The sequence below is a fragment of the Cicer arietinum genome, chromosome 4 (genome assembly GCF_000331145.2).
Source record: "Cicer arietinum cultivar CDC Frontier isolate Library 1 chromosome 4, Cicar.CDCFrontier_v2.0, whole genome shotgun sequence".
Classification (NCBI taxonomy): domain Eukaryota; kingdom Viridiplantae; phylum Streptophyta; class Magnoliopsida; order Fabales; family Fabaceae; genus Cicer; species Cicer arietinum.
In genome coordinates this window covers 14,725,400-14,752,112 of record NC_021163.2, presented here as the reverse complement: position 1 = coordinate 14,752,112, position 26,713 = coordinate 14,725,400, and the positions used below count along the sequence as shown (strand labels likewise).

The window sequence follows — 26,713 nt, the reverse complement described above, 5'->3', positions numbered from 1 at the left end:
TAATTTTGAAGAAGAAAAAAGATGAAGGTAAATTTGTGTCAAAATAAAAGAAGAAGAAATTCAAAAAATAAAATAAAATAAGAAGATATATAGTTTAAGGAAAAGGATTAAATAAACTTTTAATATTTTGCTTTTAGTTTCTATACTTTTTTAATTTTTAATTTTAAATTTTAAATTTTAAATTTTAAATTAAATACATAAGATTTTGTTGATTAATTTTTACTTATATGTAACACTAAAATAGTATGTACATTCCTTATTTTTCAACATTCATTCAACTTTTTACTATATTTGATAATACTAGATGATCAACATATCATATCTCTCTTATTGATTCAACCTTTTATTATCTCTCTTTTAAAGTATGACCAGGTTCAGTGAACTCCAGTTATTCAACTAATCACTACATTTTCCAGACTCCCCTGTAAAATCAAATAAAAAACGCAGGCAACCAAGGTAGCGTCTCTCTTCCGAAAGCAAAGTTAAAACGCAGAACACAATACAACTACTGTGCACTCTATTTTCGTTCATTTTGTGACACCATCGCTCTCACTATGTCTTTCTCAGAGTTCAAACCGCTTAATGAGAACACACTCATCGAATACATTCAATCCGTTCCGTCCCTCTCATCAATTCTTGGCAACAATTTCTCCGACTTATCCGTTAAAGAAGTTGGAGATGGCAACCTTAACTTCGTCTTCATTGTCTCCAATTCCACAGGATCCTTTGTGCTCAAACAGGTAAAACCTTTATTTTCACTCACCCATCATCCACCGATCAAATTTTATGCTCCAATAAATTATGGGTTCGCCAAAATTTCGTTCCTTTTTTCCGTTCATATCAAATTGCTCCTTCAAATTGTCTGAAGTGAGTCAAAACGCTTTTTAAAAGCTTCCTGAAATAGTTGACATAAATAGCATTTTGACTCACTTTAAACAATTTGGAGAAATAATTTGATATTTCGTAAATTTGGAGTCCCAAATTGCTAGACCTTATAATTTCAGCATCCAATGACGGTTTACTCTTGAATGTTTCAATTTTCGCACTTTTTTATGGGTGGCATTGTTGTTTGTAGGCTTTGCCATATGTTCGTTGCATAGGTGAATCATGGCCAATGACGAAAGAGAGAGCGTATTTTGAGTCATTGGCGTTGAAAGAAGAGGGTCGATTGAGTCCTGATCATGTACCAGAAGTGTATCATTTTGACCGTACAATGTCTTTGATTGGTATGCGTTATTTGGAGCCACCGCACATAATTCTCAGAAAAGGATTCATTGCTGGTATTGAGTACCCTTTGTTAGCTCAACACATGTCTGATTTCATTACAAACACACTCTTCTTTACTTCTCTGCTTTTCCGTTCTACTACTGAGCATAAACGGGACGGTATGGCCTTTCCTTTTCCACCATTTCATTCCTTCAACATGTTTATTTGTAATCATAAGTTTGTTACTCGCAAGTCTATTTGTCTTATTCATTTTTTGTTTGAAATTCAATTGAACTGAGTATGGTGATGTAAATTTTTTTTTGGATTGCACATGCAATTTCGTCCCTGAAGTTGTAACCATTAAGTAAAACAGTCTCTCGGTTAAGCTCAACTGTTGGAGCGCATGACATGACACATTAAATAAAGATGTGACATTTCACTTCAAGTGTCGCATCCTTGTTTAACATGTACACCGTGCTCTCTAATGTTTGAACTTAACGAAGGGGTCTTTTTTATTGACATGTTACAATTTCAGGGACAGAATCGTTAATTCTCAAGGACTAATTTAACCGATGATTACAATTTAAGAGACAAAATTTACTTATCTGAGGGATCTTTATTGAAAACATTGGTTCTCTGATGTGATAGTCACTTGTGTGTGCTTTGCTTTCCTTTCTTTTTTAGTAGTATATATATATATGAGCCTTTATTAAGCTTTTCAGTTGAAAATGGATGGAGTAATTGATGTCCTTTTTTTGTGGCTATAAATAAGATTCTTAAACACAATTATATATTGATATTACCTTAAGACAGTTAGCATTAATCTTAATTCATCTTGGCTTCATGCAGTTGCCGAATTTTGTGGCAATGTGGAGTTATGCAGGCTTACTGAGCAAGTTGTTTTTTCTGACCCTTACAAAGTTTCTGAATATAATCGCTGGAATTCCCCTTATCTTGATCGTGATGCTGAGGCTGTTCGGGAAGACAATCTACTGAAGCTTGAAGTTGCTGAGCTGAAATCAAAGTATTATGTCTCACTTTTTTATTCTTTTATCCACTAGTTTTGCTTTTAAGGTTGTTGTTTATGAGATTTTATGTTCATTTAGGTTCTGTGAGAGAGCTCAGGCACTAATACATGGAGATCTTCACACTGGTTCTGTGATGGTTACTCGTGAATCAACTCAAGTTATTGATCCAGAATTTGCATTTTATGGACCAATGGGTTTTGATATCGGAGCATTCCTGGGAAATTTGATTCTGGCTTTCTTTTCTCAGGATGGACATGCTGATCAAGCAAACGATCGGAAAGTAGGTCCTCTTTTTCCAATCTTTATTAGCATGTGCTTTTCATTTTATTCTGATTTCTTACTATACATATGTTTTTAAACTGTAATTCTTAATAATTGTTGAAGAACACTGATTATAGGGGAGAAAGAGGGTTACATTTATTCTTTGTCTAAAAACATACAATGTTATGCAGGGATATAAGGAATGGATTCTCAAGACAATTGAAGATACTTGGAATCTTTTCCACCATAAATTCACTGCACTTTGGGAAAAGCATAGAAATGGGGCTGGTGAGGCATATCTTCCAGGAGTCTATAATAATCCTGAGGTTCATCTGCTTGTACAGAAGAAATACATGACAGATTTGTTTCATGACAGTCTCGGATTCGGTGCTGCCAAAATGATAAGGTGACTTTTCCCCTTAAATATTTTGTTTCCTCTTGTAATATAAATCATAAGGAGAGGTCGCAATATTCATTTTCGCTATAATGCTATAGAATTTCTGTGTGTAATGTTCAATAGTCAAGAGATATAGGAAGACAAAAAAACTATTGATCATATCATTAAGAGAGATTTAGAGGTAAATAATCTATCTTCTAGCTTAATATATAATATTAATAATTATAGAGCGACATTTGATCCATGTAGATGGCCCTACCCATTGAATAAAAGCTTCGTCTTTGTTGTTGTTTGATATATATTCACGATCTTGCAGCTACTAGCTTAAACTTTCAAGATAATTTACCAAGTTGTTAGTAATTTGAAGACTGCTGATTACGCTATTTTCATAAAAATGTTGAATATACACATGATTAGATGAGCATGTGCAATATCAATTAAGCAAGTCCAAAGAGCTCTTGTTTGAGCAGGATTGTTACTTGTAAAATAATTCATGAACATTTATCTAATTATCTTTCTGCCCTGTTCAGTTGGGGTTACCCCTACCTTGGAGCATATCCATCATAAAAGATAACCCATTATTTTTTGCAATGGAACATATCCATCTGAAAACATTTTTATTATTATTTTTGATGCGTTCTTCTACTAGACAATGAATTTTAATAGTGGATACATTGTGCAATTTTTGTTCTGGTGTTATATTCACTAAGCCTTCTTTGTTTAAAGGAAGAAGATAAGTAGATTCCACAATACCTGTTTGTGTCAAGTCCAGATCATCACTGTGTCCTGATCTTAGTTGAGCAACATGAGTAGGAATTGCATGAGTTAATATATATAGACCATGGTCATAAAAGAACGAGAAAGCAGCAATTATTTGATTAACAGGAGAATTGTTGGTGTGGCACATGTTGAGGATTTTGAATCCATTGCTGATGCTGGTAAACGGGCAACCTGTGAACGGCGGGCACTTGATTTAGCTAAGATGCTTCTTAAAGAAAGAAGAAAGTTTGAGGGCATTTCTGAAATTGTTTCAGCAATTAAGCAATTTTAATCATGACAAGGTTTTGATATATCAACACCTCTCCATTTTATCTTTGTTTTCAAATATATCATCTCTTAGATTTTGGAGTGAGTGCTGTAAGACAACTGTTTCCGTGTCATATTATGTATAGTGAATAAATTTTCTTGTTTCTTCTCCCTAGGAATTGGTTCTGATAACATAACACTTTATAATTGGAGTACACCGCATCATTAAATGTGTTGTTTGCGTATTTCGTGTGATTACATAACGTTCCATTCAAAGTTATTTTTCAATTATGGTAATCAAATATCAAAATATGATGGATAAGGTGCTGCTTCTACTGATTCAGTATTTTAATTTCAATGCTCTCGCCTCTTGGATTTAAATAAAATATGTTTTATATTTTGTGAATATAAGATCTTATGCAAGATAAAAGCTTAAATTTCACCCACTTCAATACCTTGCTAGTTGTACTTCAGATACTAATTATAAAAAATTAGCATCAATATTGACTAACACAACTTTGATTCTGTTATTACATATACATTACATGATCTGTTTTCTTATTAGCACTAGATATGAATTTCTTAGTTAGTCTTATTAATTATTATACATGGCTTTGTAGTCACTCCACAGCTGAGAAATTGGCTTCCCTAGCAGATCATTAAAGTAACTCTCGTTATATCCGATCTTCAGCTTCGCGTTCAAATCCGCCACAAATCCGTTTTTGATATTATCACAGTAATGCAAAAAATGAGCTGTGATTTCATATCCTTGGTCCCATTGATTCCCTAGACCTGCAGGACTCCATTGATCCGAAGCATATCTTGCCTTCATCCTCACAAAATCAGCCATGCCTTTGGTGAGTCCCGAAGGAGCCTTGCCATTTCCATCCCACTGCAGTATATGAGCCATTTCATGATATATCAAACCAGTAATCTCTTTTTTGATATCTCCCCAATACTTTTCGATGTATCCTGCACTTATATAAATTACGTTGTTGCTAGCGAATGCAATGCCGTCGATGTTTTCTATCGCTACACTAACTTCTTGGACACTTTTGGTGTCGGCGTTGTTGTTTTGTTGAAAGAGCTTCTGAATGAATTCGGCGGCTGAGCTGAGTGTTTGCTTGGCATAGTCAGCACCAATTTCTTTGTCGAAGCGGGTTGCACCGTTGCTGGCTCCAGCGTTGTTGGAAACGGCATAGTCTATTGCCGTAGTAAAATTAGCAGCTGCTAGTGTTAGTAGGAAGAACATGACATGCTTAAGGTTTTCTTGATCCATTGTTGTTTAAGGTGTATTTTGCATAAGATCATTTGAGGGGCTTTTATAGGAATTTGGAGGTTTGTGCAGTTATGAAATAGCAGGGAGTAAGGGGGTGCTGGGAGCATGACATTTATCAATTGTTATTTAATTGTGAAAGGAAGTTGCGTTCAGACACTATTTTTTGAAATATTGATATTTTAAAATTTCAGTTTTGATTAATATTTTTCCTTTCAGTTACATCCTTAATGACATATTAGAGAATAACCATTATTATTATTTGAATGTTGTTAACTATAACTTTTAAGTGTACATTTGAATAAATCGTTGTTAATGATATTGTGTACATTTGAATACTTAAAAATCATATATATCTAAATATAACTTGAATGATTAATAAATATCATATATATTTAAAAATTTAAAAATTATGGTTAATAAAATTTAAAATTGTAATAAATTGCGTCGAGCGAATGATTAATGAGTTATAAAATTTTAAGTGAAATGCTAACAAGGACTATTAGACTACTCGTTAAAACCCTAAAAGTATAAATATAATTTTAAAAATTATGCATTCAATTCATTGAAATTTTAAAAATTGATTTTTTTCATACAAAACGTCATTTTTTTAATTATTCTTTAACAAATATTCTTAGGACATTCACCTAATTTTTAACACTATTGGATGCTAACGAGATTGACCTAAAGTCAAAGTTAATAATTGGGGGAAGTGTCAAGGATTTGGTGTTTATCACCCAACATAATTAAAGTGTCAAAAGTAAACTATACAACTTTGATACTATTGGAATTTCATTAGATATGATGTGTAACATTCAATCATTTAATGTCAATTATTTTTTAAGAACACATTAATATTTTTTTATTTTTATCGAACTAACATGGATCAACGTATAATTTTAGTTGTAATGAGCAAGATATGACCGATAACTTATACTTTATGGAGTGTCATCAATTGTCGATAGAGTTTCATGTGACTTACATTCACCGATCTATATAAAGTCAGTCAATCACAACACCAAATTTACTTTTATAAAGTTTCATGTGACTTAGATGCACCGATCTATATAAAGTCACTCCATCACAATACCAAATTTACTTTTATAAGTAAAAAGTAAAAATTATTTTTTCTACTATTTTGTTACTTTTAGTTTGCTCTACATGTGATTTCTAAGACATACCACTTTTATAAGTGATCCACCGTAGACTATTATTTAAAAATCACTAAAAATTCTAACGACACTTAATGTTTTCTTCATAAGTAATAGTTTATGACCCTCTTAATCTTTATGCATATGACGATAAATTGTTTTATGTTAATTCAATACGAGATATATATTTATTTTCTCTTATTTCCATTAAATTAGTATTATTTAAGTCACTATCTTAACTATGAAGATAATTATTTAAATATATTTTTAAGATGTGATGTTATAGCTTTTAATCATTCTTAAATATTAGTCTATGATCTTGGAGCATCTTCCATATTAAATTTGTGTTACTCTACATATTAAAAGTTTATATTTTCTAGTTATTTATTAAAAAAATAAATAAAAAAGAACTCCATTTCATCATAATCATAAGTTTATATTTTTGACAGATCATAACTCATTAGTTCTAACTGCATGCTGAATAATGAACATGCAATCTTACAAAGATATAACGACACATATAGTCACTTATTCTTCAATTTAATATAAAGCTACTAGATAATGTATTAATCCCCTTAATTAAGCTATATTACCATACTTGGCTTTATACTCTGTCCACAACTGATCAACAGTTTTCCCCAACAACTGAACAAAGAATTGATCACTATAACCACTCCTCATCATCTTATTCAATTCTGCCACAAACCCATTTCTCAAACCATCACAATAATCCAAAAACCGAGCAGTAACTTCATAACCTTGGTCCCATTTATCACCTTCCCCTGCTTTTTTCCAATGACTAGGAGCATAATTAGCTTTCAATCTCACATAATCCGCTACACCTTCAATTAATCCACCAGGTGCTTCACCATTCCCATTCCACTGCCACACGTGTGTCATTTCATGATACAATACACCCGTGATTTCATTTCTAACATCACCGATGTAGCTATTAACGTATCTTCCACTCAAGTGGATTTCGTCGTTGCTTGTGTATGCAACTCCGTCCATGTCGTCGATGAATAGACTAACTTTTTCCACGGGTTTTCTGTCGGAAGGGTTGTTCTGTTGGAAAACGTTGTTCCATATGAATTGGGTGGCTGAATCTAGTGTTTGTGTGGCGTATTGTGTTCCTATTTGGTCACGGAAACGTGTTCCACCTGGTGTAGAGAGAGCGGTGTTGGTTACACTGTATTCAGCTGCTTGTGTTACATGTATTGTAGCAAAGAGTACTAAGAAACAGAGGGTATGCATCATTGTGGTTTTGTTTAGACTTGGACAATGACTTTGTGGTTGGTTATTACTACACAAAGATTAGTGCTTTATATAGAAAAGGGCAAACACACCCATAGTCTAAGGTAATGGTACTAAAGTTACGTCTACAAACAAAAAATATTATTTGTCATAAACAAATGAAAAGGTCCCATATACATATAATAAAGGTGAATAATATTTTTATAAATAGTTTTGAACAGATAAAACAATGATTCGGACAAAAAATATTTAATAAAAATAAATAAATGTTTACTAAAAACTTTAATCGTTGCTAAAGTTTTAAATACTTTTTAAAACCAAATCATAGTAAACCTATCTTAAAATTTGCATATAAAAAAATGCATATTTTAAAATTTATTGATGTATTTGTGTCTATTGAGAATGTTGTGACCCACTGCAGACAAACAAGTGGTTGAAATTTCCATGACGTATTAGACTTTTGTTTTTCAATGCTTGTTTGGTTCAGTAACCACATATTGAATCTTCCAAGCTATTGCGGTGTCATATGGTCATGAGTATGACCAAGTCAAATCTTCTAATAAGAAATGTCAAGGGGAGACGGGTAATTTTGTCTATATCATCATTACTTTTCAGAAAAATAGTCAATCATTTTGATGTCAATAACTCGTATTCAATTTTTGTGAGTGTCTCCACTGATGTTGGTGTCTACTGCTTGTCTTGTTTTTTTTTTTAATGGTTTACCCATTGAATCGGAGTTGAGAAATTTAGGATTTTTTATGGTCACAAGACCAAATACGAAATGGTTAGACCTATAAACACACAATATTTTTGAAAAAAGGGTCTATTTTGAATGAGACAATTAAGTCCTTAAAAAAAATTAAAAACACATTTTAATCCTTAAAAAAAATTGAGATAATTAATTTTTCGATCAATTTAGGAAAAAATAAACTCTAATATTATTTCATCTTGATAAGTCACAAGCCTAAGATACAAACCATTTTGATTTGTTTTGATGACTCTTTCAAAAAAATTAACTAAAAAATAATTATATGACATATTTTAAACGACGTTAATACTTCTATAAATAAAAATATGTTATTATAATTTAATATCATTTTATTTTATTTATTTATTTTTATTTATTTTTTTAAAATAATTTGTTAAATTTTGGTGACTATTTATTGGTGTATTAATTCATGTTAATTTTTTTGGGGGAGTTGCACTACTTACCACACGTATATACATAGAGCCGCATGCAAAATTTAAGAAATATGCAACAAACTCACACAAAATTAATGATAGTGCAACAATAAGTCATAAAAAGCAAGAAATGTGGAGCAGTTTCCTTGAAAAGCTCATCACGCCTTTCTTCTCCTTATATTTTTGTTCATCTCATATTTTTCCATTTTCTTCGTTTAACACAAAAGTCATCACTTATTTTTATAATACTGTCTCAATTATAAGAAAATTTGTAGAGATTTTTTTTATTTATAAAAAAAATTATGATTTATAAGATAAATTTATTTTTAAATGATTTTCTTTACCTTTATTTTTATTTAATGTCTGTCTTTTAAATATTAATTAGTATATTTAGTATAAAAGAATAAAAAATTATAAAAGTCCACTTAAAGTTGAGAATAAGAAAAGCATGAGCTTAATTAAAGGGTAGACAAGAAAAAATAATTGTATGTGCACCCTACCCTATTATAATGAGTGCACCTCTTCGTATACACATTGAAAAAGATAAAAGTTCATTAATTCATTATATTTATTTTTACTATGCATTTTAAATTAGTTTTTGGTAAACATAGATGGATTGAATGCTCAAGCCGCCTCTCTTCATGTTTTCGATCTTGAAATTTGCGATATATATGTTGTGGTCATCTATCTAAGGAAGAAAAAGAAAATGTCTGGTTTTCTTTTTATGCAAATGAAATTTTTTAATCTTTTTCTTCCCTTCTCCTCCTCAACATTTTTTTTTTCGTTTTACTTATAATTTTTTTTTTCACGCAGTAGATGGAACTTGGAAGGAAATGGTAGGATAAACAAATAAGATGGTTTGTTGCCTCTACGCCATGATGGCTACAAAGAGAAGAAAAGGGAGGCCTTCGAGTTGACAGGTAAATGCTAACCATAATAGTGATAGGATATGAACTTTTATAATTTTAAAATGTAATCAATTTTTTCTTTTTCATTCAATTACTTAAAGTATCTGTTTAGTTTCTATTTTCATTCTTTTTTCCCAGTTATTATGCAAATATACGAAGGTAGAAGTGTGCAATCAAGTTCCAAGTTAATATAAGAGGAAGTAATATTGCTAAAATTCTCTATTTGATGTCAGTTGTTGAATTTTTTAATTGAATTCGATTTTTTCTTTTCTAATAGATTATTCATCTCAATATATATATTTACATAATCATCTCAATATGGCTAGAACTGTTTGTATTTATATTAACCATTCTAAGTAGTTTCTATGATTTAAAATGCAATCTTGAATTTTCTTATTGTTATACGTGCGTACCTTCACTTGCAACAAATTTTAAGTTTACATTACTCTGTTAGAGTAAATTTGTTACTATATTTTGGTACAATTGATATTGCAATCTTTTAATTTAATTTTAGATAAGATTTCAAAAAAAAAATTATTTGGTAATTTATTTAATTTTATTATAAAAATTCAAAAATATAAAGAATAAAAATATGAGTTTATTTGAATATTTAAATTATAAATTTGATGAGATTTGCATTATATTGAAAATGATAATTAATTTTATGAGTTTTGTTTAAAAATTTTGATGAATTTTTGTAAAACAATTATAACATTGTTAAAATTTTAAAATATAAAAGATCAAATTATTTATTTAAAATTAAATAAAAAATTAAATTGAAAAAATCAAATAAAAATCTAAAGTGTTATCTAAAATTAAGTTAAGGGATAGTAGAAATATTGATGTCTATTCTTTTTATCTTTATCTTTAGTTGTTGCATTGCTGTTGCCATTTTGCATGTGTGTCAAGCTTAAAGCACGTTTAGATTTATTTTATAATTATGTTTTTTTTTATAATCTAAGAGATCAAAGAAAATAAAGGCAACTGCATAATGTAGCCTATAGAACACATGTCATAGTGTTATTCTTTTTGATTTAATTTTATTGTACTCTTTTTTATTTAACATGTAATATTTTGAGTTTTACGTAATAAAATAGTATATCCCGATTAATGAATTATTAGAGTTTTTTTGGATGTATTTCAATAATTCTTTTTTATTGAGTTGTGGTGATACACATTAAATATATAAGTTTATGTTTTTTTTTGAACTCTTATATTTGCCCAACTTTAATTTTTATACACTTATTTAATATTTTATATTTTTTCAATTTCTTTTTTCTATCACATTATCAATGTATCACATCTATCTTACTCCTCTTTTATTATTATCTCTCTTAAAGTGTCAATTAATTTTTAGAAGTATGGCCACTTGATAAACATTATTAACTATTATATTTCAAAATATTGTGGCATGTGTCATTTGGTGATACTTTTTATAAGTATAATGCATCTTTAAATTCCAAAATAATAAATTTCACATATAAAATGATGTTGTTACATTTTTTATTTAAACCATGTAGTTCCTTGGCATTTTTATTTGTGAAATTCTATCTTTAAATCTCGAAAACTTTATTTATCTTTGATGATTAAACTTCATAAGCAGTAAAAATATCTTGTATAAATATCAACTTGATTAAAAACTTACAAAATATATATTTTTGATACAATTATTTATACAATGTACTATACTCTATTTTGAATAAAAAATACATAAAAGTGATATAAAAAATTAATTTTATATGATTAAAAATTAAAATAAATGACATCAACATTTTATATATATTTATTTATTTTTATTTTATTTTAGTAATATATATTTATAATTCCTATATATACTTCGTAATTATAATTTTTACATAAATAGAGAACAAATTAAATTACTAATATTGTTTTAAATATTATTAACTACATTTAGTAAATGAATAATAAATATAATAAAATATCACAACTTTTAATCATATACCGTATATAATTAACCACGTCACTATGATTTAAGTTAAATTTTGATTAAAAATAATAATTTGTAATCTTCATAATATTATAATAATGTATATAGTTTAAGTTTATGTTAAATCAATGTATAATTTTCAATGAGTTTTTATAGAGATGTTTACAACATTATATAAGTTCATCCAAAAAAATAATTTAATATTCGATTTTTATATATTTATTTTTTCAGTATTTTTATCTTAAATTTTTTTATTTAAAAAATTATTTTTAATTTATTTTAAATTATAAATATTCTGAATTATAAATTCATTTTAATTTAAAAATTATAAATTCTTTACTCTTTTGCGCCAATGAAGGAAGAGTTATTCTTTTATGGTCACAAGACCAAGTGCCTAATAGTTAGACATATGCACAAAATAAATAGTTTTTAAAAACAAGTGCCCAATAGTTAGACACATACACAATAAATACTTTTTAAAGACATCAATAAAAAAGTAAAAGTAATTTTTTTTTATTAGAAAAAAAAATCTATTTTTGTGTGTCTAAACACTATTTATCTTATGATTATGCAAGACTTGCTCATGAGGGAGTTGACCTGAAGTCAAAGTCAGTAATTGGAGAATGGTTGGATGCTAATTATTTTATCAACTGATTGCTACTTTTAACTTTTTGGGGGGGATTAAAATAAAGTAAATCATAAATTACTCAGTAAAATAAAATTCTATTACTTCTATCTTTAAATATAGGACTTGTCTTTTTTTTTTTTGTCTCTTTTATATAAGATTCTTTTAGTTTTTCAAATATATTAATTATATTTTTATTAACTTATTCTTAATTATGTTATATATTTTTCTAAAATTTTTGATAAATATTAAATTTAATTTTAGTTTTGATCTCCTATTTTAAAATCTAACAATTTTGATCATTTTTTTAGAGTTTTTAAATGAAAAATAATAATATAATATATTTTCAACAATGTAGATACGGTGATGTTGAATGATTAATGTTACTAAATTTTAACAAAATCCTCTAAAAACTTTAATTTTAAATTCTAAACTATTTATTTTTGTAATTTAATTAATAACACCTAAATATATAGTTGTACTATGTAATTGGTTGAGTGATACACTCACCATAACTTTGGAGTTCTTCTACTATGATTTTTAATTTGTTCATGTTTAGTTCCCCTTTTAGGGGATCAAAACTGATTTTAGATGTGTAAAATATTATCAAGTAAAATTTATTTTGTCTTTTAAGATTGATTTTAATTTGAAGTTAAGATTTTAGATTTTGACAACAAAGTTAACTTTACACTGAAATTTATTATTCTATTCATTTTTATATTAATATATCAAAATATTAATCATTTTATATTCAATTTATTTTTAATTAAAACATTCACTTTACAAAATCGATTTATTAAAAATAATTTTTTATTACCGTAAAATCAAATTGCAAAAAAAAAAGCTATAATACTTAAGGCTTATTTGATTCACATTTCAGAAACTCTATTTTAGTACTTTAAAATTTAAAAACTAAAAAATCTGTTTGAATTACTTTTTGTAAAAACTGTTTTATATAATTATTTTTAATATTATACTTTTTAAAATTCAAAAAGCAAAACATATAAATAGTGTTTTACTTAATTTATTTTTTTAATTTTTTTACATCTTTAGTCAAAAACTGTTTTAAAAATTAGAGTTGTCAAACATATTTTTTTAAAAAAATTTCTTTTTAAAAATATTTTTTAAAATTTATTTATAAAATAATTTTCAAAAATTAAAAAGTAAAATACAATAAATAAGCCATTAGTTTCTGGTCCACCTTAGTTTACAAACAAACACTTAGCACTCGGCCCTTGACAAAGTTACCTATTCACATATGTATTATATGTATACTTTCTGTATCTTCTAATCATAAAGTTGTCGTTTCACGATAACACATAAAGTTTTATTTTTTGACAGATTATACTTAATGATCATAATGGATATGTATGCATATGAATATTAATTATTTACTATTCTATTTGTTAGATAAAAAATAATATGTGTAGTTTATATATCTAATATCTATATCCGTGTGGGATATTCGCTAAAAATTATTAATTACATTCAAAAATTATTTTTGTTGTTGTAATTATATAGAATTTTTCATATATTTAATCAACCCAAAAATATTAATAATACTAATACATTAACACATAAACATTCAAACATATAAATATAGATAACATATAATGTATCCGTTAAGTTGGTAACAGTAACTGGATGGTGAATCTTTAGAATATGATAGACAACCTTAAGCAGAGAGAAAGATATATCGACAAAGTCGTTTATTGTTATAATTTATTTATCCCGTTACTTACTTAAGCTATATTGCCATATTTGGCCTTATAATCTGTCCACAGCTGATCAACCGTCTTTCCCAACAACTGAAGAAAGAGTTGATCACTGTAACCATTCCTTATCATCTTATTCAACTCTGCTACAAACCCACTTCTTAAACCATCACAATAATCCAAAAACCGAGCTGTAACATCATAACCTTGGTCCCATTTTTGACCTTCCCCCGGTTTTACCCAATGACTAGGTATATAATTAGCTTTTAATCTCACATAATCTGCTATCCCTTCAGTTAATCCAACGGGAACACGAGGTACACCATATCTCCCAAACCACTGCCACACGTGTGTCATTTCATGATACAATACACCTGTGATTTCATTTCTAACATCACCTTTGTAGCTATTAACATAACTTCCACTCACATGAATCTCTTCCGTGTTTGTATTTGTATATGCAATAGGATTATCAAAGTTTTCGATGAGTAAACCCACTTTCTGCACGTGTCTTCTGTCGGCAGGGTTGTTCTGTTGAAAAATGTTCCATATGAATTGGGTGGCGGAATCTAGTTTTTGTGTGGCGTATTGTGTTCCTATTTGGTCACGGAAACGTGTAGAGAGAGCAGAGTTGGTTACACTGTATTCAACTGCTTGTATTCCATTTATTGCAGCAAGGAATACTAAGAAACAGAGAGCATGCATCATTATTGTTGTGTTTAGTGCTCTCAGGTTTCTCTTGGAGAATGAGTTTTTGGTTGGTTATTAATTAATCTAAAAAGATAATGCTTTATATAGAAAAAAGAGATCAAATTAACTTGTCTCTTTTTAATTATTGTTAGACTTAGAGATCAAATTATTTTCATGTCTTGTCTTTCATTCATTCATGTGTCTATTTATTTCTTTTCTAAGTTAGAGTCAGATACAGCCCAAACCTTATCTGCAAGGTTTTCTACACAATTGTACACCTCTACATGGAATGACTCGCTATTTGAGAAATATTGGATCGATATGAGCAAGTGGTTGTAATATCCATTAAGATAAAAATAAATTCTTTTGTTTTCGATGGTTCTTTGTTTGTTTCCGACAGTAACCACATACTAGTGTTGAATCTTCCAAGCAATTGCTGTGTCATATGACAAGTCAAATTTTCTAGTTAGAAATGTCAGGGGGAGAGCGACGATTATGATGTCATCAATAACTGTATTCAATTTCGTCAGTGTCCAATAATGTTGTTGCAATATCTTATACGGCAATGAATTAGTTCAAAAATTCAAATTCTATAGATTGATGATTATATACTCCTCCATTTCTATATACTAGTTTCTAAGGTTATTTGGCATAAAAAAAACATATACTTGATTGATAAGTAAATTTCAAATATATTCTTACAAATTTACTTATTTACTCTCTATTTTTTTTTTGTTAATGTTGGTATAAAGTATATAATTTATTAAGGGTAGATTTGACAAAATATATGATTAATGTAACCTTGATAATTAAACACAACACATTTAATATGGAGAATTTTTCTTTTTTAAGATGATAAATATTAGTATAATTGGTAGTTCATTGTTTATATAATAATTGTATAATTCCAAATCATATGAGCATGTTCCCCTTATATGGTTTTAGTTCCGTTTGGGAGTCAAGCATTGAGAAAAATTAAAGTTTAAATTATTTGAAAGGGAAATTAAATAAATAATAATCATCCAATTTGAACGAGAGATTTTGTAGGATTTAAAATAAATAAATAAAAAAATAATAAAAACTATCCCAAGTATGTTGAAAGGTTTACCCATGTTTTTCTCTCCTTCCGTCCTTTGACTTTGATTGATGTGTCATCATTACCGCGGTGTTTGTCCTATCTTCTCAAATTCATCTAATTATCCTCTGGTATTTGTTAGTTGTTTTAAAGTGATAAAATAGTCTAATCAATTATTTTAGTGTCATCTAATTCAAAGATATAAGGATTCTGAATACTTGATTATAAATAATCTTATCGTTTTGTTTTACGCTAAATTGTATTAATAAGAATATTGTGAATTTGTTTGTAATTTTATTTATTTTTTATTTTACCGATTATGAAACTGTATAATATTGATATATTTTATCAATATAAATAAATTAATATTGTTGTTTTTAGTAAAAAAAACTAAAATTTGGCCATAATAAAAATATTATGTATTTAAATATTTTCTTTATATTTATCAATTTATTTTTCTATTTTTCTTACAAAAATAATATTTTGACAACAAAAATTGAGAACAAATTAAATGACTAACATCTTTCATAAATGTTATTAATTATATCTAGAGAATGATTAATAAATGTAATAAGATGTCATAACTTTTAATCATATATTGAACATAATTAATCACATTACTACAATTTAAAACCTGATTAAGATATCATCAAAAAAAATTTCATGCTTCTAAATGTTGTTAATCAAAATCTTTTTCATGCTTCAAAATATGACCTGATTAACTGAACTGTTTTTTTATTTATAACAGATTAAGTGAACTATGGTTACTCACTTCCTTTGATAGAAATTAAACTCTCATATCTTATTAACAAATTTAAAGTTTCCTGTAAAAAAACAAATTTCAAGATTTAATTAAAGACTTTTTAAGAAAATCTGATTGGTAATAATTTAACTCAAAAGTACTAAAGATAAGTTCGCAATCCATTACCGATGTGAGAAATTTGTTTTTGAATAATAGTAATATGTAAATATATCTACTAACGTTCTTTGAATTTTGAGACCTTTTACCTTGATTAGTTGAAAATTCAACTCCTTTAAACTTTGATTTATAAGAAGATGAAAAAACCATTTGTATTATTATTCTAAGAATAAAAAATAGAAAAGAAATAATCAAAATCAACATATATTTTAATTTTTATCATTTTTTATAAAATAAAATATAAACAAAAATTGTACTAGAAATTTTGATGTATATGTAGGAATGAAAAAACGGGTTGAACTGACTAATTATGTCAGTCATTTTAGGTGGACTGAAGATTTAAATTAGTCAACCCAAGTTGGTCCACCTTATTTAATCTGTTGTTGAAAGATTGACTCGTCGAATCAAATTAAAAAAATTGCTCCTATTTTTATGATTTTATTTATTTTTACTAACTCAACCAAGCTCAAAAACTAAAAGTGACTAATTGATTTACCTAATCCAATTAAAAACCCCAACTCAAATGAATAGCTAATAAGGAAATGAGTTTTATGTACAAGGATCAAACAGTTAAGTCATATAACTTTAATTGTAACTTTAATCGGTGCGTTAATACATTATGAATATAAGGACATAAAAATTTATGTTCAGAATGTAGAGTTAAATTCTAAAATAAATTATAATACATTTCTTAATTTGTATAATTTTTAATTTATTAAAGAGTAGATTGTAATAAAAAATTTAGGGACATATATTGATTAATTTATTTTGAGACTTTTTTTATGTTAGTGGTGACTTTGTTTTGACATTTAACTTTATTGGTTGATTATAATTGCATTTATCATTTTTATAAAATGTTCAAATAATTTTTTTTTAGTGGGTCAGTCCGCAAGTCCACCAATCCACCATGAGACAGACGCTTGTGATACTTTTGACTTGACCACCTAAATTAATTCATCTTGCTTTTTTGGCATGCTAATTACTGGACAAGTTAAACGGGACGTGTCAACTTATTTTGCATTCTTTATATATATATATATATATGATATAAATTAAGATTCAATATATAAATAATATTTTTGTTTATAATTTATTATAGTTGTTTTTCTTTTTGAGTAAAAAAAGTAATAAAAATTAAAATATGTCTTAGTTTTGATTATTATCACAAAAAATATAAATAAAATGTTATTAAAAAAGTTGATGTATTTTACAATTAGACTAAATTTATAGACGGTAGTATTTGAAGAGTTGATCTATATGACCAAAATTTTAGATTAAATACATAAATATTATTTTTGTTTAATAATATTCTAGGAGCAAATTTTCTTTTTCTTTGTTAAAAAAAAATTAAGATGAAATAATGATTTATTAAATACTTACAAAAAAAATTAATATACATTTTTTTTAGTCTAAAAATGTAATAAAAATTAAAATATATCTTACTTTTTATTATTATCTTTAGCATAAAATATAAAAAAATTATTTAAAAAGTTGATGTATATATATAAATTTAAATCAAAGTGAAATAGCCGTTTTGTTTATAAGTAGTTTTTTTAGTATGAAAATATGACCAGATTCAGTGAACTCCGACGCCCCTCTAAAATCAAATGATAGCGCAGCCACGGTTGCGTCTCTCTTCCGAAAGTAAAATTAAGGGGAATGATGAATCTTATCAGAGATATTTGCACACACACAAAAAAACAAAAAACAAAAAAAAAACGAAATCTAACACATAAATTATAATTATCAGCTCTTTTATATACTCAGCTCATTGCTTATTTGTCAAGCGCATAACTGTGCACTCTGTTTTCATTCATTTTGTCACACAATCACTCTTACTATGTCTTTTTCAGAGTTCAAACCGCTTAATGAGAACACACTCATCGAATACATTCAATCCGTCCCTTCCCTCTCATCAAAACTTGCCAACAATTTCTCCGACATATCCGTTAAAGAAATCGGAGATGGCAACCTTAACCTTGTCTTTATTGTCTCTAGTTCCACAGCTTCTTTTGTCATCAAACAGGTAACTCTTAACTTTTTAGTATTACTTGAGTTGTAGTTATTTCTAGACATAAATTTAACAACAAATTTCCGGAAAAAACTTTAAGATATTAGATGGATGTTTTCACTTATATGGTGTTTAATTTACACTTTTTCATTCAATATCAAATTTTTATCTCACACTTGACAACAAAATTTAGTAAAGTTCAAAATAGTTGTTAATTACGTTTAGATGATTAATGAGTTGCCACACATATTTATTAATTTTCACTTACCCTGTTAAAAATATTTTCGTTTGGTTTTTAATTTTCTGTTAGGAATTAGTTCACACTTTCTCTATTGTATGTTGCTGGAATTGATGACATTGTTGTTTGTACTATAGGCTCTGCCATACGTTCGTTTAGTAGGTGAATCATGGAAGATGACAAAAGAGAGAGCATATTTTGAGTCTTTAGCGTTAAAAGAAAAGGGTCGATTGAGCCCTGATCATGTACCAGAAGTGTATCATTTTGACCGTACAATGTCTTTGATTGGTATGCGTTATCTTGAGCCACCACACATAATCCTCAGAAAAGGATTGGTTGCTGGTGTTGAATATCCTTTGTTAGCTCAACACATGTCTGATTTCATTGCAAACACACTCTTCTTTTCGTCGCTGCTTTACCGTTCTACTACTGAGCATAAACGGGAGGGTATGTATATGACCCTTCCCTCAACATTATTGTTAATTAAAGTGTTACTGATAGTCATTTTACAACATTTTCATATGGAATTTGAACTTTGTTCCTTGATGTTGTTACCTTAAGGGTTATGACATGTTACCATTAGCTTTAATTCATGATGGCTTGATGCAGTTGCTGATTTCTGTGGGAACGTTGAGTTATGCAGGCTCACTGAGCAGGTTGTTTTCTCTGATCCTTATAAAGTTTCTGAACATAATCGATGGACTTCTCCTTATCTTGATCGCGATGTTGAGGCTATTCGCAACGACAATCTACTGAAGCTTGAAGTTGCTGAACTGAAATCAAAGTATTTATGACTCACTTTTTTCTTCTTTTTATGCAGTAGTTTTGTTGTCTTTGTTTGTAAGAAAATTTTGTTTCTTTAGGTTCTGTGAGAGGGCTCAAGCACTAATACATGCAGATCTCCACACTAGTTCTGTGATGGTTACTCGTGAATCAACTCAAATTATTGATCCTGAATTTGCCTTTTATGGACCAATGGGTTTTGATCTTGGAGCATTCTTTGGAAACTTGATTTTGGCTTTCTTTTCTCAAGATGGACATGCTAATGAAACAAACGATCGAAAAGTAGGTCCTCTTTTTTCGATCATCTTTTGTGTGGCCTATTCTCTTCGTTTAATTCTTATAATTGCTGAAAACATTGATTATAGGTTGAATAAGTGTTTTTCTTTGTCTATGACACATTATGAATTTATGCAGGCATATAAGGAGTGGATTCTTAAGACAATTGAAGATACTTGGAATCTTTTCCACACAAAATTCATTGCTCTTTGGGATGAACACAGAAATGGGGCTGGTGAGGCATATCTTCCAGGAATCTATAACAATCCTGAGGTTCAGCTGCTTGTACAGAAGAAATACATGACAGAGTTGTTTAATGACAGTCTCGGATTCGGCGCTGCCAAAATGATTAGGTAAGAGTAAGACTCTTCTTCAAATGCTATAGAATTTTTGTGTTTATGATCATTTATGTGTTAGCAAGAGAGATTCTTAGGGTAGTTTCCTTTGAAACAAGCTTTTGTTGCATCTTTTCAGTAGGCCTTTTTAATAAAAGAAGGGTAACTAACTCTTACATTTGATTTATTTGATTAACAGAAGAATTGTTGGTGTGGCACATGTTGAGGATTTTGAATCAATTATTGATGCTGCTAAACGTGCATCCTGTGAGAGGCGGGCACTTGATTTAGCTAAGATGCTTCTCAAAGAAAGAACAAAATTTGAGGGAATTTCTCAAGTTGTCTCAGCAATTAGGCAATTTTAGTTCTCAATAAAAAAATGTTTTACTACATCAAAGCCATCTTTATACAAATCTTGATTAGATAAATGTATACAAATATTGATCATAAAGGGTGAAGCTTGATTGAATAAGTTTATACAAATGCTGGTTAAATATACTCTCTCTCTCCCTAGTCACTACTATTAAAAGAAAAAGAATATTTTGAATTTTAGTTACTATTATAAACAAAAAATAATTATTTTTGAATCGTTAAATATTATTGTTTCTAATATATCTTTTATTTATTTCAAAAAAATTTAATATATGTATTTGAATATTTGATATTAAAAAAAGATTTGATTTGTGTTTTACATGAAATTTAAAAGTTTAAAAAGTTTATAATTGTAAAAGTAGTTTTTCTCTCTCTTTTATAATAATAATTAGAGGGAGTGTGTTTAGTAGCAAAGTTTAGTTTTAATAAATGCTTTTTTATTTTTTTATTGTCCCTACTAGTTTAATAAGCCGAAGTGTTAACCAAATGTACAAGACATCATTTTCAAATAGGATGAGAGTGTTATGTATTAACGTCATATTGGATTATGAAAAACAATTTATTGGAATTAATAACAAAAAATAATCTATTAATAGATTAAAAAAATAAAAATAAGAAGAAGAAAAACTTTATTTTTAATTTTCAACATTAACAATTCTATTTGACCCCAAGTATATTTTGACTTTAAACTGGTGATTTGTATTTATCTTCTCTTTATTCCTTGGAAAAAAACTCTATCCCATGGATAGGTGTTTCTCTTAGTTTATTCAATTGTATTCACGATTGTATAGTTCATTCATTGCCTAAAATGGAAGTCATTACTAAGTATATTCTAACAAAGAAAAATGGAGAGAAGAGTAGTGTTTTTTACTTTTCAACAGTAGAGATTCATTAAACAAAAATAAAGAGAGAAGAAGAAGAAAAGAAGAAAGAAAAAGGAGGTTAGAGTTTGAATAGAAAGATTTTTTTAATAATAACTTGATACAAAATAGTTAATACTGATGCCTTTTATAAGTATGATATACTCAATCATGGCAATAAAATCCGCACTCGCGGGTACCCACCTGAACCCGTTTGATTTGGTCGGGAAAAACCCACTTTAATTGAGTACGAGTGCGAATTTTCTCCGACATTAAAATTCGGGAGCGAGGGCGGGTTTTGATGGTGATATCCACCCCGTACTCGCCTCCGAACCCGCCCCACAAGTAATATTATTGCAATTTTTAAATTTTATATACATATATATATTATACATATTTAATATTTTTTTAAATATTAAAAATTATAATTTTATCTCTATAAATATTTTTTTTAATTTTATTATTATTTAATAATTATTATTTTATTATAATAAATATAAATTTTAAATTTATAATTTTATATATATATGAGTGGGTGCGGGTGCGGACGGAAAACCCAAACTCCGTTGCAGGCGGAGTTAGATGTCTAATTAAATTTTACACCCGCTATGAAACTGTACTACCCTAATTTTGTCCAATTTATTTAAAAATAAATAAAAAAAGGAAATATATTTTAAAAAGGGAAATAAAATAATTACAATGATTAGGCTCATAAATTTTTTTTTTTTACAAATCAATTTACAATTACAATTACAATTCTAAATTTAAATCAAATTACAATTTCAAATTGCAACAAACAATAAAGCCAAATTAAATTACAATAAAAATTAGGTCAAACTTTTTCAAATGCGGGTGCGGACGGAAAACCCAAACTCCGTTGCAGGCGGAGTTAGATGTCTAATTAAATTTTACACTCCAAGACTTAGTGTAGTACCCTAATTTTGTCCAATTTATTTAAAAATAAAATAAAAAATGAAATATGTATTTTAAAAAGGGAAATAAAATAATTACAATGATTAGGCTCATAATTTTTTTAATACCAAATCAAATTACAATTACAATTCTAAATTTAAATCAAATTACAATTTCAAATTGCAACAAACAATAAAGCCAAATTAAATTACAATAAAAATTAGGTCAAACTTTTTCAAATTAAGCCTTGGCTCTGTTTTGTTGCTGTTGTTGCCTCTATGTTTCTGATGCAGTGTTTGGCTCTGTTTTGTTGGTGCCTTTCTGTTTCAGATGCAGTGTTATTGACCTTTGCTGTAACTATTTTGATAAACATAAAAAAATATAATTTTTTAAAATCAGTCTTGGTACACATTGTGCTGAACAAAAAGACAAAATTTTGAGTTTAAAAAATAAACTAAGGGACAAATTAAAGCTCAGCAACAGAACAGATCAAAACAAATAAGTCAAAACCATGAATGAATCAGAGGTGTAGAAAAAAACGCAGATGATGAGCAAAGGAAATGAAACATCAAACAAGAAATTGATAGAGAGGGACCAAGGCAGGCAAAGAAAGCAACTAAACAGATAAAAAAAACTCTATAAATACACCTTATCAAATTTCAAAGAAATGAAAGAAAATCGGAGATTAATACTGATAAAAACACATAAAAAGAAAGAGAAGAAGAAAAAGAAGGCATCACCGTCTTTCTAACTTCCACCGCACACCACCGTCTTTGTCTTCACCGGTATCTGAAAAGGCATGTATCTTCTCATTATCTTCATATTTACAGCTTTTTCAAACTTTATATTATCAGATTGAAAGTTAAAATATGAAACTAGAGTTGTTTTATTTGAAAGATGGAGTTTTGCTTTATTTGTGTGGATGTCTTGTTTTTTTGGTTGAGAGCATTCTACTGTGTTAATAAAGTTTAAAAGGGGTTTTTTGTTTTCTATTATGATGCTCAGCTTCAGAGGCAATCCTTGCCACTGATGTAGCTAAAATAAAGGCTATTCCTTATTCTTGATAGCACAAAACTCGATTTTTTCCATTTGAATAAGAGAAGACCAAGCCAAGCCCCCAAAAGGTTCACTAAATCTTAGCCCAGAGAGCGACCATGAGAAGGAAAGAATGCCACTTCCCACATAACAGTAGTGGAGAAGGTTTAGTCGGAATGTGTTGGCAAGCCCCATTCAGACGAACCCAAAGAATACCTTTTAAAGAAAAGTGATCCAACCAGAAATTTTTTTTTACGTGCCATGTCTTCAAACCCATTTGCTTTATGCCAACTTGCGTTGAACCTCTGTTGCCAGGCTGTAGGATTTGACATTACTTTGCTATACTGGCTAGTCACATAGCCTTACTTTATTCCATTTAATTAATAAAAAAAATTAATTAATAAAAAATTGTTCCATTTTAATTAATCCCATTCTCTTCACTTTATTCCATTTAATTAATAAAAAGATTGTTTTAATTTCCATTTTTTATAAATAATTATGGGTGTAATTAAATGATAATAAACATAACTTATTTTATGAGTGGTATTAATCGATTTTCTTTTTAACTTTGGATTGTGCTATTTAATATCAAAATAAATTTTGTTTCAATTATTTGTTTAGTTAAAAGTTAGTTTGAAAGAATTCACATTTGAATTTTTTTTATTTATTTAAATGTTTATTTATTTAATAGATCATATTACAAGTCCGTATATCTTTTTATCATTTTTTTTGCTTTTTTTTTGTATGCTTACTACTGATTTTATTTCGTAGAACTATTTAAACTTATTTAATATTTAGTATCAATTTTTTAATTCTTTCTTTAAAAAAGGCAAAGATAATTTATAATTGAATTTTGAAGGGTTAACTAGATGAAACATTTTTTTTAATCTTTTAGGATGCAAATTGTTACAACCTTATAATTCTAAAATTTATTTTTATAAATAATTAAATGTTAAATTGACTTTTTTTTATTTTTAAATTTGATTAATTAGATGTAATCATGTTTTTTATTTTCGAGTTGTTAAAACACAAGTTGTACTACTTGGTGGTTTTGAAACTCAATTTAAAAATCGAGAATAATAAAATATTTTTAGAGGATTAAATTAGATGTGACATCTTCTTTATTCCTTGAGTTTTGGGACACAAGATGTACAACTTGATAGTCCTAAAACTCATATTTCAAAATATTTTTTTAAGCCAAACAAATTTATTTGCTTTTCTTGTCAAAATATTTTTTTAAAATATAACAAAAGCCATTTTCGTTAAAAAAAAAATTAATATCAACACATCAACATTTTCTACATCCAAGAACTACGTAGCTTTGATTTCTCCATCGCACCGGGAGATACGTAGGAGCAAGATCACATTCTTGTCAAGCACATAAATAAAATTTTCTTTTTTTTGTCCTTTATTTGTTAAGTACATATTTATTTCAAAATCATGTTTTAAATATAGTAATAATTGTCGTTCATATTTAATAATAAAGAAAAATAAATATACTTAAGTTAAAATTAATTTTGCACAATTAATTATAGGTAAACAGTTTTTAACGGATGTCGTAGGGTGCTAATATATTCCCTACGCATAATCGACTCCCGAACTCAAATTTGGTTTCAAATACTATTTTTTTTTCTTCTATTTTTAAGGGTTTCCCAATATTTTTCCTATTTAAAAATAAATTTTGGTGGCGACTCCATTGAATTTCGAGAAACACTCGAAATTTTAGGCCGCGACAGAAACGGAGGCGGATGCGAGTTTTTTCCGATTAGCCGGATGAGTGGAGGAGGTGAAATCCACCTCCGCCCCGCCCTGCCTTGTTATCATGCCTACTTAAGATTATAAACTAATCCTAAAACCTATTTTTTAATATTTCATCATCTAGCCTTGTAGAACCCTTGCATAAATGAGTGACATTAAATGGGCAGGCAACCCTACAGTATTTAACAAAATTATCAACAACAAAAGATAATATATATATTTATTTGTAGTATGTATGTCCTACTTCCGTCTCAAAATATAAACAAACAATAAAGTATAAAATACATCTACTTGACTTATATTTTGAAACACAAGGAACATGTCCGTAACTATAGAGAAAAATAAAATGAAAATTAGCATGAAAGCAACTTTAAATTTCAGTGACCACGTCCTTTGCGACTTGGTCCAGAATAAGCTTGGCTGATTATTAGATTTATGAAAGAAGGAGATTGATCTTTGATAGCTCTCATGCCTTCAACATTCATAGAATAAGAGACCAAGAGGAGGAAAATTATGACACAAGTTTCATTGATTAGTGCCATTATAATAGAGTTACCCTTCATTTTTCTTGCAGTCACTTACAAATTAGGACAAGTGCTAGAGATGGTATGAACCAAACAAAGACTATATATATATTTTTGCAACCTTGGAGTATGTTATATTTATATGCAGTTTGTGTGAATTATCAATTGAATTGGTACTAACAAACTAAAACGGGATGCTATGTTCTTTGACTTAGGTAGCGGAATTATAAGGTCACACTTATTTCTAGTGCTTTGAATTTAAAGTTTCAACAAGACCGATAAAATTATTATATAAAAAAAAATTAAGTAGAATATTTCATTTTCAATTTTTATTTTTGTTTACTTTTTAAATTAAACAAATATCTCAAAATCAAACAAAATATTGTTTTAATTTTTCTAAAGATAACTTTTTTAAATAAGATCATAATTTTTTAGGCTTTAAACAATTAAACGACATTTTTTTATTGTGCTTTCAACTTTATTTTTTGTTATCGAAGAGTTATGATTTAAGGCTCAAATTTATGAGTGTTGAGTATTTTCCTTTAAGAAGTAATCATAGTAAAAGTATAATTATTAATGATAATGAAAGATCTATTATGTGTGTGCATGAAAGGTGGGTGAGTTGGTACTGTGATTTTGTTGAAATTATAAAATGTAGATTTTATTAAAATCATATATGGTAACTCATCACAATTCTAATAATTTCACTGCCAGTATAAACATGTACTAAATTTGTTTTTAACACCCACCAGTTAATTAGGACATAGGTTTACTACATTTAATACTAATTAATTAACTATAGCAGATAAAAGTGTTTGTTTTCTTGTATAAAGTAATCTAAAATAAAACTATCTACTTTATAAAAAGAAGTTCTAACAAGTACCGACATATTATTTTAGTTTTGTGGTCAAGTCATTCAGGAAAATGGAAACTTCTGGTTTAATTAAT

The 26,713-nt window shown here is 28.0% G+C and overlaps 5 protein-coding genes and 2 long non-coding RNA genes across 8 annotated transcripts; 3 read left to right on the top strand and 4 right to left on the bottom strand.

Annotated features, from left to right (window-relative positions):
* The first annotated feature begins 390 nt into the window (after positions 1 to 390).
* On the top strand, positions 391 to 4,163 carry LOC101507500 (methylthioribose kinase-like). The gene is made up of 6 exons (XM_004496877.4): positions 391 to 740; positions 1,076 to 1,385; positions 2,056 to 2,230; positions 2,313 to 2,514; positions 2,687 to 2,901; positions 3,778 to 4,163. The coding sequence occupies exons 1-6, from the start codon at positions 555 to 557 to the stop codon at positions 3,941 to 3,943; spliced, it is 1,254 nt and encodes a 417-aa protein (XP_004496934.1). The 5' UTR covers positions 391 to 554; the 3' UTR covers positions 3,944 to 4,163.
* A 192-nt stretch (positions 4,164 to 4,355) lies between these two features.
* LOC101507183 (uncharacterized) lies at positions 4,356 to 5,224 on the bottom strand. The gene has a single exon (XM_004496876.4). It carries the CDS (start codon positions 5,195 to 5,197, stop codon positions 4,514 to 4,516), a length of 684 nt encoding a protein of 227 aa, XP_004496933.1. The 5' UTR covers positions 5,198 to 5,224; the 3' UTR covers positions 4,356 to 4,513.
* Positions 5,225 to 6,741: 1,517 nt separating this feature from the next.
* Positions 6,742 to 7,659, bottom strand: LOC101506848 (uncharacterized). The gene has a single exon (XM_004496875.4). The coding sequence runs from the start codon at positions 7,600 to 7,602 to the stop codon at positions 6,925 to 6,927; it is 678 nt and encodes a 225-aa protein (XP_004496932.1). The 5' UTR covers positions 7,603 to 7,659; the 3' UTR covers positions 6,742 to 6,924.
* A 1,547-nt stretch (positions 7,660 to 9,206) lies between these two features.
* Positions 9,207 to 9,907, top strand: LOC140919914 (uncharacterized). Of its 2 annotated transcripts, XR_012162564.1 has the most exons (3): positions 9,224 to 9,489; positions 9,595 to 9,701; positions 9,828 to 9,907. It is a non-coding gene; the product is annotated as an uncharacterized lncRNA (long non-coding RNA). The 2 variants fall into 2 exon arrangements; XR_012162563.1 differs by having other exon boundaries at positions 9,207 to 9,489; positions 9,595 to 9,907.
* A 3,939-nt stretch (positions 9,908 to 13,846) lies between these two features.
* On the bottom strand, positions 13,847 to 14,845 carry LOC101505538 (uncharacterized). Its single transcript, XM_004496870.4, has one exon. The coding sequence runs from the start codon at positions 14,683 to 14,685 to the stop codon at positions 14,005 to 14,007; it is 681 nt and encodes a 226-aa protein (XP_004496927.1). The 5' UTR covers positions 14,686 to 14,845; the 3' UTR covers positions 13,847 to 14,004.
* Positions 14,846 to 18,363: 3,518 nt separating this feature from the next.
* LOC101505871 (methylthioribose kinase-like) lies at positions 18,364 to 20,801 on the top strand. The gene is made up of 6 exons (XM_004496873.4): positions 18,364 to 18,687; positions 19,048 to 19,357; positions 19,520 to 19,694; positions 19,774 to 19,975; positions 20,108 to 20,322; positions 20,504 to 20,801. Exons 1-6 carry the CDS (start codon positions 18,502 to 18,504, stop codon positions 20,667 to 20,669), a joined length of 1,254 nt encoding a protein of 417 aa, XP_004496930.1. The 5' UTR covers positions 18,364 to 18,501; the 3' UTR covers positions 20,670 to 20,801.
* A 1,775-nt stretch (positions 20,802 to 22,576) lies between these two features.
* LOC113786171 (uncharacterized) lies at positions 22,577 to 23,818 on the bottom strand. Its single transcript, XR_003472312.2, has 2 exons — positions 23,189 to 23,818; positions 22,577 to 22,805 (listed from the first exon to the last, which is right to left on the bottom strand). It is a non-coding gene; the product is annotated as an uncharacterized lncRNA (long non-coding RNA).
* Positions 23,819 to 26,713: the final 2,895 nt, after the last annotated feature.

Bases quoted from the DNA above. Each gene is read 5' to 3' on its own strand.
- LOC101507500 (XM_004496877.4), top strand. From the start codon at position 555: ATGTCTTTCTCAGAGTTCAAACCGCTTAATGAGAACACACTCATCGAA. The intron at 741-1,075 runs GTAAAACCTTTA...TGTTGTTTGTAG, and splicing joins GATCCTTTGTGCTCAAACAG to GCTTTGCCATATGTTCGTTG. The intron at 2,515-2,686 runs GTAGGTCCTCTT...AATGTTATGCAG, and splicing joins ATCAAGCAAACGATCGGAAA to GGATATAAGGAATGGATTCT.
- LOC101507183 (XM_004496876.4), bottom strand. From the start codon at position 5,197: ATGGATCAAGAAAACCTTAAGCATGTCATGTTCTTCCTACTAACACTA.
- LOC101506848 (XM_004496875.4), bottom strand. From the start codon at position 7,602: ATGATGCATACCCTCTGTTTCTTAGTACTCTTTGCTACAATACATGTA.
- LOC101505538 (XM_004496870.4), bottom strand. From the start codon at position 14,685: ATGATGCATGCTCTCTGTTTCTTAGTATTCCTTGCTGCAATAAATGGA.
- LOC101505871 (XM_004496873.4), top strand. From the start codon at position 18,502: ATGTCTTTTTCAGAGTTCAAACCGCTTAATGAGAACACACTCATCGAA. The intron at 19,695-19,773 runs GTATTTATGACT...TTGTTTCTTTAG, and splicing joins GTTGCTGAACTGAAATCAAA to GTTCTGTGAGAGGGCTCAAG. The intron at 20,323-20,503 runs GTAAGAGTAAGA...TTTGATTAACAG, and splicing joins GGCGCTGCCAAAATGATTAG to AAGAATTGTTGGTGTGGCAC.